At 35.0% G+C, this 14312-nt stretch overlaps 1 protein-coding gene across 3 annotated transcripts in view; it reads left to right on the top strand.

Moving 5' to 3' along the window:
- ZZZ3 (zinc finger ZZ-type containing 3) overlaps nt 1-14312 on the top strand; it is a 56905-nt gene that overhangs the window by 28456 nt on the left and 14137 nt on the right. For all 3 annotated transcript variants that reach the window (XM_085067862.1, XM_085067860.1, XM_085067861.1), the window contains exon 4: nt 13497-13635. In XM_085067862.1, coding sequence (XP_084923988.1) covers nt 13497-13635 — 139 coding nt within the window. The remainder of the gene's footprint in view (nt 1-13496; nt 13636-14312) is intronic.

Here is a 14312-nt window from a genome sequence, read left to right as displayed (position 1 = left end):
TTTATTTTTTTAAAAATGCATGTGTTACTTATTTTCTCTTAAAAAACTAGCTGGAAGGAAAACCAAAGGAATTGTAACCTTAAATTAGATTTCAGTCATTTATCAGCATATCCAATAGGCACTGCAGATACTACTTATACAATTACCATTCTGCTGTACGTAAAAGTTAAAGTTAGATACTTCTTTCAGAGTGTCATGGGAAAGAACTCAGCATTGTTGTCTTCAGCAAGATGAATTGATTAAATGCAGCAACTTTCTCCAAAGTAAATTATGTCTACATTGCTATTTACTTCCATTACATGTGAATATAGACATGTACAAATTATTACTATCATTATTAGAAAAGAGTACTAACTTGTTTTTATGTTTATCATCTGAATGTCTGTAAGTAGAACTGTGGTACCTATATCTTGTGGTAACTGCAAGAGTTTTTTGAAACAAAAGGGTAATTCACTGAAGAAAGTTTACACGGAGAAAATTTGTCTTCAAGTAGTAGATCAGGACACAGTTTTTTTATTCCACTTTGTTTTGACTTCTGTGTTTTGCTGTTTAGTAGATGTTTTGTGTTTTGTTGAGAGTTCTGAAAGGCCAAGCTCAGATGATCTCCAGTTTGCTTCATATGAAGGGTTGAAGCACTGGTAGTAGTTCAGTGTAAATGTAGTAAATGTCCACAGCACAGTTACTGTGAAATGGGACATGAGGCACAGATGATTGTTTAATCCAGTATGACTGGGGTTTTGATATTAGAGTTGCATTATTTATATAGTGGATTTTTTTTCAGTAGTGAATATGAATAAATCATTTTAATCAGAAAATTTTGAATTTGAGCATGGGTTAGACAAACTATGATTTCTTAATAACAATCAAATATTTGCAGCTTCAGCCATCAGTCCAAAGTGGACAGTTCTGGTAGATAGAAAGAAAATTACTGTTCCTTAAATTATAAATGGAAAAAATGGAGTGTTGTCTTTTGACTCCTTAGGATGGTTTTGTATGTGTATGTAATACTTCATCTCATATTAGTACAAAGATTCATTAGTAATGTGGTGTGGGGGGTTGTATTTGTTAGGAAAAAATAATGTAAAAATAACAGTAGTTTTTTCTATTCTTAAACACAGATCTAAATTGTCCTTGAAAATTTCAGAAGTGTGCCCCAGTGTTAGCTTTTGAATATACAGAATTCTGAAGAAATGGGTAGTTATTGTTCAGATTGGCAGCCTGTTTGTGAGAACTTGTTGGGGAGCTTTTGAAATTGCAAGTAGGGCTTGGTAGCTTCCTACTGACTTGTTGCCTGAATGCAGAATTCCAAAAGAAATGGCTATTGTTTTTATTCTGTCTTATATTTCTGCTTTCCCAAAGGGAAGCATGCTACTGGAGAGAGTGTTAGCCATATCTCTTACTAATTTTTATTAATTTTAAAAAAAATTTATAGAACTGGAAAATTATGGGCCATATTTTTTTGTTATTTATATTTATAAGAAAATAAGTCTGTTATTTTGATGGTTCTGCATGGTAATAGGATCCTTCTAAAGATCTTCAATCAATGTTTTGACATATGAATGCAGTTGTCATTTTTCCAGAATTTCATAGTTCAAGAGTAAATCAAGTGCAGTGCACTATATCCTCTATCCAGTTTTAAAAATAGCCAAGTTCATTAAGAGGATACTCTTAATTCATGTGTTACAGTTTTTGAATAGTGTCTTAATTATACCCTTGTTTAATCTCATTTGGTACTTAATTTCTAAAATATTAAACTAAAAAACCAAAAAAACCAAAAATATCAGACCAGTCAGTTTTAGCAGAAATGTATTCCCTGGTTGGTCAGATGCAAAGAATTCCAGGGATCCCATGCTATTAAGGTAGGTTTAGCTGAAGGTAAAGGGTATTCACTTTGCTTGTGGTAGTTCTGGCTAAGCCAAGTGTTCTGGTGTTCTGCATATCAGATCTTCAAAAGTACACAGTTCTGTTTCTCTGTCCTTCATCAATTTGGGATTATTATGGGTGGGTTTTTTTTTCTCTGGTTTACGTTTCTATTCTCTTTTAAAAGCAAGTTCAGAGAGACATTAGCTGCTTGGCCATGTTGAAGAGGCAGATTTCTCCAAGAAGGCATTAGTAAAATTCTTTGGATGTTCCATGGCAGAAAAAGAATACACTCCTCTGTGTCACAGAAGCAGTTTTATATGTCTGAAAACTTATTTCTTGTTACATCACATAACTTGGTGATACACACATTCATGCAGTTGATTTTCACTCCCAAGAAATTTCTGTGACATTGATAAAGTATGAATATATTAAAACTTTTAAGAACTGTTGATAAGACTTGCTATAAGAAAAAACCTAAATGTATATTGTAGTATTTCTGTATGAATTTTATTGCTTTTTGAATCTTAACATGTTTAAGCAACATTCATATATTAGTATTTCAAGGAAAACTTGATGATCTAATAGGAAAAATAACTGTCACAGATTATGGAATATTATTGTTCAGAAAGAAACCTGAAATGATGGATGTTCCCACAACTTCTTTATTAAAATAGATCTGTCCTACAAAGACAGATATGAGATCTCTAAGCAGAAATTTTATCACAACATAGACATTTTTGTAGATAATAACAGACTGATCTGTGGGTTGTATAGTTGTAAAGTGCTGTTAATGTTTTCTGTTGCTACACACATAATTGGAATTTTTGTGTATTGTAATTGGTCTCAGAAAAGTATGGTTTGGTGCATATTTGAGAATTTTGCTTCTATGTTCTAGCTCAGAAACATTTGCATTTTCTCTTGAGATACCTTCATCAAGACTGAACTTCCTGATTTAAAACTTTCTACACTGCTGAATTTTATATGCTGTACTTAGTATTTTGCATATATTTTTCCTCAGGCATTTTTCTTATCTCTTTGCTGTATCTTTTTATACTGTAATTCTGTCTCATACTTTAGTGGCTTACTTTAATTTTCTGTCTTGTGCAGAATTTTATGCTCAGTACTTTTCCCCTTTGCCCAGTGTTTCATTTAGTGCCCTTTTTTGGTTTGGGTTTTTTTTCTTCTTCATCTCTACTTCCTTTGGAGATTTGCAATGTTTGGCAGGTATTAGGTTGCATGAAGGGAAGACCTTTGTTTGACTTTTAGTCCTTGGTTCTAGATGGAAATATAATTGAGAAGTTGAGGTTTCACATGCATATAATGTGTTATAGAATGCATTTCTAGGATTCTTTAAACTGCATTTAACTTTACAGGAAGCACTTAGACCTGGAGGTAAGATCACTGAGATAGAAGCATTATGCATGAGCAGTTGCCTACAGGCATTTAATTCCAAGAGTCAGGACCTTGTTCAGTAGATAAGTATTTTTGAGTATCTTTACTACTTTATAATATTTAAAATCATGCCAGCTGCATTGGGATTTAAAGTGAAGACAGATTAAATGAAAGATTTTAATACATCTCTTAAAACCCAGTCTTGTGGATTCTTACCTACGATGGGTTGTATTATTGCAGAGATCTTGGAAACACAGATGACCATGGAGGATTATACAATCAGATTTAATATATGCTTAACAATTGATAATTATAATAATGTTTTTGTCTTTGGATCCACTTTTAATGTTATATGAATGTGAGAAAGAAAGGAAAGCATTTCCTGTGGCAGAGGTTTTATATTTTATTCAGTCAAAAATTTTCTGCCTAAAGAATCCAATTAAAGTAATACTGTGTAATAAAGTTCATCTTACTGCACTTGAATTGCTAGAGTAGGATTGATGCCCCTTGCCATACCAGTTATTTGAGAACTGCCTTAAACACAATCTTCTTAAAGTGTAACTGTAATGTCCTCTTTCTAAATTTCTAAATTTCTAATTTTGCCTGCACCACGTTTTTTCCTTAACTGGAAAAGATAAAGATATCCATCAAATATATTGGCTAATAATAATAATAATAGATCAGTTTTGTAAATTATCCCTGTGTATTCAACTATATGTCTCCAAATTAAATTGATCACACAGTAGGGTTTTATTTCAATGTACAGATAAATCTTAACATTCCTTTTAAATGATGTCATGTAGCTATGGGTAGCTAATAATTCATTTTCCTGAGATACCAGTTTTGTCTGTGGGAACTTTGTTTCTGACTTTGTTTCATCCTAAAGAGTAAAGGTAATAGGTGTAAATCAAGTTACTTTTCATAGTAGCAGTTTTAATCCATACCTCTGAGTAATTTGTAGACTACATCAACAATATAAAAGAATTGACAAAGTATACAATTTTAGTGAAGAGGAGAAGTTAATAATTTTAGAAAACCAAATATAAGCGCCATATGTATTAGATTACAATGGTGTAGCATACAGTGATATATTTCTTAAACTACCTATTAATGTGAAACTGAAACATGACAAGTCAGAATTTTTTCAGAGAGTAGTTTCTGCTGCCTGGTGGATTGGTCTGTGTTCTAAGTAAGTAACCAAAACCAAGATTGGCTTTAAGTAAAATCATATAAAAGTTGGATGCTGCAGCTAGTTGCTCTGCAAAAAGGAAATACAGTGAAAATCAATGAGAAACTTGTAATATGACTTTCTGATCAACTTCAGTTTGGTTTTGCAGGTAATTGTGTTATTAAAATGTGACAGTATAACAGGCATGCAACCACATTTGTTAATTTTACTACAGCTTAAAATGATAAGTATTTTGAGAACTTTTTACTGCCAGCATTACTATTTTATCATATTCTATAGGATAATTTCTGTCTATAAATACTTGTCAATGGAAAAGTATGTCACAAAATTTTTGCAGGACTAAAGATTAAGGTTTAGTTAAGAGTATTATAATCAGAGAGTCATGTTTTGTAATTATATAAGCAATTCAGTAAAGACTAGAGCTCTTACTTTGCAAGAGAGAATGCCTTGGGCATGTGCTGCATCAGCTTTTTGCTCCCTAGGAATGGGCACACTCTGGGAGCCATTAAATGTCAAGTACATTTGTCACATTCGTTTTTCTTCTCTGAACAGAGGCATCTTGCTGCCAACAGCAGCACAGCCTCAGTGAACAGCTCTAGCAAACACAGTGCAGTCCTCACCTAAACAGTGCATCCTGTGGAAAGCAAAGCTTGATTTCTTTTGGATTTATGTCCTATACCCCTTGAATTCCCTCCTGATATTCCTGCTTTTTGCTTTCTGTCTACATCTATATTCTCACCTCAAAGAGTCCTCTGTTGCAGCAATCCAGTCCTGGAAGAGAGTGTGAACTCCCCAGAGCAGAGATGTTTCCCTGTTGGCTGCCTTGGTGTAGTACCTCTGATGTGTGGGCTGATGGATTGATGGAGGAATGTGATGAGTATCAGTTGAATTCTGCTTGCCTGCCTCTTGTAGAGGCAGTAGTTATGGTCTCACCTCCTTTCCATGCTGCCAGTTTTTGGAGAATACACAAGAATTCAGTTTGTCTTTCCAATTTCTTTGATCAATATGGACCAAAAATCATGGAGGGGAGAAATACACAGATACAAAAAAACCCCAACTACAAGCAGCAAGAAATCTATTATTGTAATACAAAAAAGTGTAGAAAATGGTTTTTCTGTCCTTTCATTTGGAAATGCTTACCATTTCTAAGGATGCTTATTAGTGAATTCATCTAAACTGGAAGATTAAGGATCAATAAATAATAAAACCAATTTTGAGGTGTAGGAAGTACCAGTTAGAAACAAATATCAAATGCCATAGGAGTCATGGTCCTGATTTAAAAAAAAGAGCAAGAAAGCCAGGAAAAGATGGGGCAGTAATGTATTGACCCAACACAGCTGTGTGGAGAGTAGGGCTCTGGCTGTGGTTTTGGCTGCACACACGAGGACACTTAGAAGCAGTAAATTGTGATTATACCAGATACATCAATGTAAAGTTGTGTGGAGGAACAAGGAATAAATTTGTGTTACCACAGTTGCCCACTTGGTAGGGCTCACTAAAATATTAGTAAGCATAATGATGCCACCAACAAGAAAAAACTTATTGCCACTTGCTTTGCAAATGTGGGTATCTTTGTCAGTTTTAATTAATCCAGTTTGAAATTGCTTCATTACTAATTTGAAGTTTTTGTTCTGGTCTTTCATGAAGCTTCTCCAGCATGAACTGCAAAACTGACCAGCAGTACATTTTAGAAAGGAATTGCATGAGCAGTACATATTGTACAAGCTTCTTTCAGTCAGCACTGAGTCCTAATCAATATAGTTGTTTCTTTGGTACAAAAGTACTTACATGCATTTGAGAGTTGGAAAGGTCCTATTTTTTGTTTCCCTTAAACTCTGTTCTTCATAGGAATAGCCAGCTGATTTTTCATTTTTCATTATTGCACTTTTTTTTTTGCTTTGGATAGCTCAAAGTAAAAATAGTGCTGCTGTTTTGTATAACAACCTTTGAAAGTTTTATGCTTCTTAAGCCAAGGACCAGCTGTGTCTGTCCATGGTTTATTATAGTGAGTACTAATAAAAATGTACATTTTACTACTTTTCTTCCTTATTTCTAACTTCTCTTTCCCTTCTTTAGCAAAAAAATATTGAGTGAATAATCATTTGTATTGCTGTTAGAACATTCAACCACTCATGATTGTAGAGCATTTTCTTGTAATTTGGTTCTAATATTAGATATTACTGTAACAGATACTTGAGGGGAATATGTTAATTTGTTCCTATGGCAAGAATATACACCTGAATAACTGGGTGTATGTGTGTGTCTTGCTGGAGTGAAAACCTGCAGAAACTAATTCCAAGTGAATTGAAGGAGTTCAATAATCAGTATTGTCAGCTTTTTCTGCCTTTTTTTATCAGCGGATTTCTGTGCAATTGGGTTGATTTCATGAGAACATGGACTGCTCTTACTTCGTCTCTAGAATAAAGCTCTTTCTGAATGGTTGCTTTCCCCAGCATCTTTTTAGAGAAGAATGGACATGCTGGAGGAATCTGTGTGATATTTTCCCTCAGTAAAGGAACTGGGACAGTTCTCATTAGAGATGATGAGAGGGAAGGAGAAGTTTGGGATGTGCTGTCAATCTGTCTTTCTGTGTCCTTTGTGAAGAAAACAATTTTACTGTCATTATTGCATGTCAATCCAAGCCTGGAAAATAGAGGAATGACAGGGACCTGTAGCTTTTTCCCTACTGAGTGTCACTGTCCTGCAGACAAATGGTTTAGAGTGCTGTCAAAAGAATATCAAAAGGCTGTATGAAACTGTGTTAACTGGGGGAGGACTGATGGATGCTGTTTTGTTGACAAGACAAACAAGTTCTATGTTTGTTTAGAGGCACAGAGACCTAATTGCTACTAAAAATTCTGAAAAGCTGCTGGAAATGTGGGTATTTGATAACAGTGCTTTTGTACAGCTAATATTAAATCCTGCTGAGTGTGTTGGACAGCTCTTGACAAGAATGAAGCCTATAGAAATATATGAGTGGGTGTTCTGTTTCTGGGGAGGAGTTAAGAATTTAAGAAGGCAGGGGACGTCACAAGTTGATGACCAATAAAATACTGTTCAGATGCTTGAAACACAAAATCTGCAACTGAAAGTTGAAAGAAAGGTAAAATATAAGTGGAAAATGGTTCTTTTGCATCCAGGTAAATTACTGCAGTAGGATTTTCTATTTTGCCTTAGGATATATTGGGTTTTTAAAAATGTCCTTTAAAAATGTGCTTTTGGGGTTAGTTCTGTTTTATTTTAAATAGGTGTGAGGCTGACATTCAGAAACAGTGCTTTATGTTCTCTTCCTGGCATGGTAGACATGGAGAAGCCATTTAATGTGTACTTCAGTTGTTTCATGTATAACATAGAAACATAGTTTAATTATTTACTTACCTTTGAACTATTTTAAATGCTCTGAAGTATAAATATTAAATATGCATAGTGAAAGTGCAGAAAATGACACTATGTGTAAAGAGGTTAAGCCACAGTAGAAAGCAGTTTAATAATGAGTTGCAGAAAAGGCTGTAAGTAGATTACCTTGGTCATAGTGTTCTAAGCATTAGGTAAGTAAAAACCCACCATATGCTGCTCCCTCCAGGCAAAGGTGCTTTTACAAGTCCTGACAGGGTGATATATGTATGCTCTTATTGATTGTGCCCTCAAACTCTTCTCTGTTTCTGAAGGGAGATCAAAGAAAAAATCTTTTGTATCACTCTGTATCAGTCTCTTGTGCTTTCTCATTGCTGTCATGTCCAGCATTGAACCCCAGACTCTTCCAGAGTGCAGTCAGAGATCTTTTTAAATCCTAGATACACATCAGAATAATTTGCCAGAAACTGTGCAGTGTCAGAATTACTGTATTGTGACACTGGCGAAGATTTCAGGCCAAGCATAAGAGCTGGGAGCATTTTCTGTTATTTCTGAACTGAAACAAAACCCAAACAAAAAAACCACACTTGTGTGAAATGACAGGATTGTGTTTGATCTGATTCACAGTTTTCTCCAGGGAGCCAATTTTTAATGCAGCTCCTTGGGTGACTTGGAAATTCTAAGTTTCCCTTTTCCTACATAATTAATAGTCTTATAACATGTTTAATATCCAATACATTCTCATCTTAGCATCTAATAAGGGATTTTTTATTTTAATTGCTCTTAATAGACCAAAATCCAGAGTAATAAATGACCTGGGTGTGGGAGAGCAGGTTGTAATCTGTACTTTGCTGGAGTGCCAGCAGATGGCAATGAAACAAAGATTTGCTCAAATCCTGGTGACTGATAACGAGTTTTGTGTCACAGCTCTTGGAAATAAAAAATAACAAAGCCTTTTCTAGATATATTTTAGCTGTGTTTTATTATGAGATGTGTATACACCCTCATGTAAAACAGTTCCCACCTGCACAAGAATTAATGAGTATTTCTAAATTATGGTACACATTTTTAGAGTCAGAGCCCCCCAAAATTTATGATACTATACATTTTAACATACTGTGAACAATATAACTGGAGAAGCACCTTTAGTTTTGGGAATGGAGATTGATGACCACCAGCTGCACAGCATTTTAGAAGTCAAGAGAATAAATCACTTCTTTTTAATTAGGCATCAAAGTACATATCTTTGCAAGGTACTGAATGATGTAAGGCAAGTATAGTTGCCAAAGTAATTTCAAGTGACTTTGTCTTTGGATGTTGATTTTTAGTTGATTTTTTTTTATTGGTGTGAATGTTATCAACTGCCACTTTATTTCACCCACTAATTTGATTTAGCTACCTAAAAGTTAAAATCTTCATTTTGTAGTGTCAATTGCTCACATCACTCATTCAACCAAGGCTTAAAGTACAGTATGTTCTTCTCTTCAAGGGAGAGGAAACCTGCAGAAACCATGGAGGGACTCTGTGACTGACAGACTCTTACAGTAAAAATGAAATTAATTTATTTTAAAATGCTGAATGATGTGGCTCCTTTTACAGGTCAGTGCCAAGTCATTTAGTGTGAAAAAACAAGAGTTAACTTAAGAAACATGCATTTGTTAAGGCAGATTGATTCCACATTCATATAGTGTTTCCTAAAGGTTGCTGTTAGGTCCTGATGCAGAGAAAATAAAATCTGTGATGTGACTTTGAGTACTCTGATTTGGAAATGTAAATGCTGTTAGAATGGAAAAAGGGAGAGGAAAAGCATTTTTAAAGTAGATCTCAGCAAACTGCATCAGAAGGGGCATAGGTCCCACTAAGGCAATAGCTGTGCAATTCTCAAGTTTTGACACAGGCAAGAGAGGAGGCTGCTGTGTCCCTAATCACTGTTAGAACAAGATTCATGGAAATTAATTGTGTAAGAACTAATTGCTTATGGCAGGACTTCCAGAAATCTGGCTCTGCTCTGTGATAATTATTTCATGGAGCAATCCAAGAGTGGAGTACTTACCACTGCAAAAGAAGAACTGAATCAGCAGGAATTCCTGCTGATCAGTGTCAATCTGTAAGAAGAAGCTTTCCTTTTTTAAATACTGGTCCCTCAAAACCCCATGCTAATCAAGGTTTTTCAGCAGAGATACTGAAGCTGTTTCTGTACTATACTGAATGATTCAGTGCTCAGCCGGAAGATTCCTGGCAATTAACATGATTTAAGAAATTGCAACACTACTGGGATTGTGGAAACAGAGTTACATTCTCTGAAGTCAAAGTTTTCTGCAAAGAGAACAACTTTGGGTTTTGTATGTGCTAACAAGTCATTATTTAGCACTTAGAAAATGTACCTTTAGTCAGTGTAGAGGACACCTCTATGAGTTTACTCAGGTGTTTTTAGTTGGAGTGTGTTTTGTTTTGGCAAAGGATGTGAGACAATTTTCCTTAGTAATTCATGACAGATCTTTCAGAGGAAATGGTGTAACTGTAGCTGGATGATATAGAGGTGGTTGCTCTTTTGAGTGCCTCTTTGAAGGATGAAACTGGTTTTGCAGCAGATTAATGAGCAGGGTTCCAGGTACTTTCTCTTTTATTAGTATTTTTTCAATTTTGGAGATTTAACTCAGCTGCAGGAGGTAGTTTGGATCAGAATTGTGCTTACTTACAAAGAACCTGGAAAGACAGAGAGTAAAATTGTTAGCCACTTAAAAAAAATCCTCCTGGAAATTATTCACATAATCACTTTTGTGTAGTGCAGCAGAAGCATTATGGTAGCGTTTGAGACTTAAGAGGCCAGAATAGACAGAGGCTTCAAGAAAAGGCTCAATGGGTTATTATTTAGCTTGCTGCTTTTTCATGGAAATACTTGGCTTTATTACAGTCATATAGAGCCAGAAAGCCTATACAAACCTATGGAAACAGTTGTTGGAAGCTTAAAAGAACATACGCAGACATACAGCTCACTGAAAAGTCATGTTGAAGTTGAAAGGGACGTGCTGTGGTTTGGGGTCAATGCAGTTCTGCAGCAAGTCTGAGGTTCCAGAATATGGCATAGGCAAACTGTGTATTTTGGGACTAGTATTTTCAGTTTTTTTCCTAGGCAGTGAAAGATCCCTGAATCCTGATTTTTGTGTGTTTCAATACGTCTAATACTCACTTGATAAAACTGCAGTCTTACTCTTGGGCTTCAGAATATATTAATTGATAAGTACTGAATATTGAAGTTAAAGTAAATAGCTCCAAGTTAATCCATTTATTAGCAGAGGTACAAAAAAGTGCTTGGAAACCTCTTTGTCTGAACAGTTGGTTCAAAAACCCCTTTTCTCCAATTATTTCATTATAATGCTACTCTAGCCACATATCAGTATCGTTTGAGATCTTTTGGAATGATCCTAACATTCTTGTATTTTTACTTAATTCCATGAAGACCACTTCAGTGAGGTCACATGAATGTTTTAATGAGGGAAGTGACTGAAGATGAATATTCTTGGTTTTATGTTATTTTTCCCCAAATGTAAATTCATCTCTTTCCGTTCAGACTAAATTATTTAAGTCTACCTCATTAAGATGATTTCTTCCTTCCTTTTACACATGTGAATCATCATTAAATTATCACTTCCTTTAAACCTCCAACGTTTGGTTGCTTTTTACTTCTATGTATTTACGTGTTTTAAATTAAATTATTACTTTCCTTCAATTTCATTAGAAAATCAATTGCTTAAATACAATTTTAATAAATGAAGAAAACTGGCTCAAGAAGAAAATGTTAAATAAATACCTGCCTTTTCCTTAGATACAAATTTGTGCACGTTGCTGAGTCTCTGTTACTGTGGCTCTGCTAACATGACTTTGGGCACCTGCTGATGGAAACAGGTTCTTTGTTGTCCAGGGTAAATCCTCTCTGCAGGTATCCTTAAGCTCTTCTGTGTTGTTAGAGCTCTGTGGACATCAGGGTGTTGGCATGCTGCCTGTTTGATTTCCCTGGAGCCCCAGAGGTGCCGACAGCCCCTAAGCTCAAAGCCCAGCGAGCTCATGCTGTGTGTGAGGACTGAGGAAAGCTCTTCATCCCACAGCTGGTGGCTCCTGCCAGCCTGAAACAACCTGAACTGGGCTGTTGTCTCAGGCCAGTTTTGACTGGAAGAAAATTGAGCACTTTTCCAGTAGTGAAAATATTCCATACTGTTCAGTATTAGTGGCTTATTTAACAAGCATTTTAGATCTTAGGTCCATGTAAAGCTGAATATGTGCAGACACATGTGCATAGTAATAAATTCATGACAGAATTGTGTCCTACTGTTTTTAAACAAGCTCAGTATTTTAGTTTCAAACTTCAGAAAGTATAGCTATATTTTATGTTTGCAAATATTATATTGGTGTGGAAAGAAAGTTATTCTTTCACATGGAGAGGCAGCAGTTTATTGTCCAGGTAGAAACTTAAATATTTGAAGGTACAAAGCCTGTATTTTGCCTTAAGATTGTTTACTTCCCTCCATTTAAAGCCTTACCCAATTACTAGTGCAGTCAATTGAAAAACTTGAATTACTTCAGTAACCTCTGGATCTTTTCTCTAGTACACATGGAATTCATTGTGCCACACTTGTCTGTGTTTTAGCAATAAGGGAACAGAAAGAAAAATTGCTGAAATACTGTAGTAGTGAACAGCTCTTACCTGATTTAGTATGTGTATTTTGTGCTGAACTAAATTACAGTTGTAATGATAAATGTCAGAAAACATTTTCATGAAAAAGGTTGATACATAATTTGCAACAACAGGGGCCATGGGTAACAACATGATTTCAGAAACTGAAGTGGACAGCTGTAACTTTAAAGCTAATTAAATGTATTGAATGTAGTTAACTGGTCTTTAAAGGCTCTGTTAAAATGACACATGATTTCCTGACTCTGAGTTAGCTTTATCAAAACCAGTTTGGAAGGCACATGTTACTGGGTACAGGCATGACAGCCACGTCAGTGGTGCTCGAATGTGTCTGTTAAATAAACAGTCCAAACTGTGTGAATCTGCAGTGGCATGTTTGAGGGAATGCTGACATTTTCATTCAGCTTCTGTATTCTTAGGGGAATCGGATTCCTGTGTATTTATTTTGCAGATTACTTATTGCTTGGTTTGTTGTTACATTTCAAAAATGATTCTTATATTGTGCTCTAAGGTGGGACTTCTACAAAATGTTGTGTTTCTAAACCATTCCTGTTCAGCATTTGGAGGAGGATTGAGTGAAATGTTCCAATTCTGTGTTAGTCACTTGTATTGGGATAGAAGGAAGCTGATGTTGAAGTGGAAGAGAAATGAGGTCATTTTGTTTGTGGTATTTTTAACTTTGTAAGCAAAGCTTGTTGGTTATAGCTATGGAGACTATGAATATAGGTTGTCCCTGAAATCATACTGTTTCAGCTAGTATAGAATTTACATTTAAAGGAAACCACTAGAGAGTTAAATATTTTTTTTCTGTATGGGTTTTTATATATTCATATACTCTTAAAATAAATTGAATATATTTTTAATATAATTCAGTAAAAATGTTTATGAAATGGTTCAGATAAGCTATGAAATTTGGTAGGTACTAGTAGATAACCATGGCTAGTGTTTAGATGGGGGGTGTCACTTTTAAAGGCAAATGCAGTGAGATGTTTTCCTTTGTCTCTGTAGTTATCAGAGACTGTTACAGACGATTGCTGTACTCGAGGCTCAACGTACTCAAGCAGTTCAAGACCTTGAAAGTTTAGGCAGACACCAGAGAGAAGCACTGAAAGATCCTATTGGATTTGTGGAAAGACTCCAGAAGAAGGTATTTCTATGGACTTTTCCTAAGTCTTACCTGGAATTTTTTTTTAATAACTAGTAATTCATCATCTGTAGAAATTGGAGAATAGATATATATATACTTATGTAAAAATTATTAATTAAAAAACTTTTAACTGCTGAGCAAAAACAGCCCTTTGTTTTCTTATTAGATATGTAAAAAATAGGTCTTCAATGATTTTATCAGATAAGCTTCCTGTCCATTTTTTTTGTATGTAGAACTGTAATTTTTACATTTCTAATTTTAGTGTAGGTATTTTAAGACAACCTGAAATCCACAGGTGACTGGAAGTGTCAGATCAAAAATGTTTCATCTTTCTCATTTGAGAAATGAAATGTTGTGCTTTGAGTGAATGTGGTAGGGTAAGTGTAAAGAGCAGGAAATGTAGTCTGTATCCCAAATCCAAAGTGAACACTAGAAATCATACCTGACTTACAGATAACAGAATATTGTCTGATAGAGGAGAATCCATTTCTTTAAGGAGACAATTTTCTTTTCAAGCTTCAAAAAAACCCTCTAGTACCAAGAATACTGAAAAAGTATTTTCAGCTTGAATCCTTCATTGCTGCAGCATCTACCACTGGCAAACATGGTTACCTTCTCATCTGATAGCAACATGTATTTCAGTGAAGAAAGAAATTATGGTTCTTTTTTCCTAAGTT

This window comes from Lichenostomus cassidix, chromosome 8 (assembly GCF_008360975.1).
Source record: "Lichenostomus cassidix isolate B80296 chromosome 8, HeHo_3.0, whole genome shotgun sequence".
Classification (NCBI taxonomy): Eukaryota; Metazoa; Chordata; class Aves; order Passeriformes; family Meliphagidae; genus Lichenostomus; species Lichenostomus cassidix.
The sequence above is the reverse complement of the archived record's forward strand: the minus strand, read 5'-3'. Positions and strand labels throughout refer to the sequence as shown.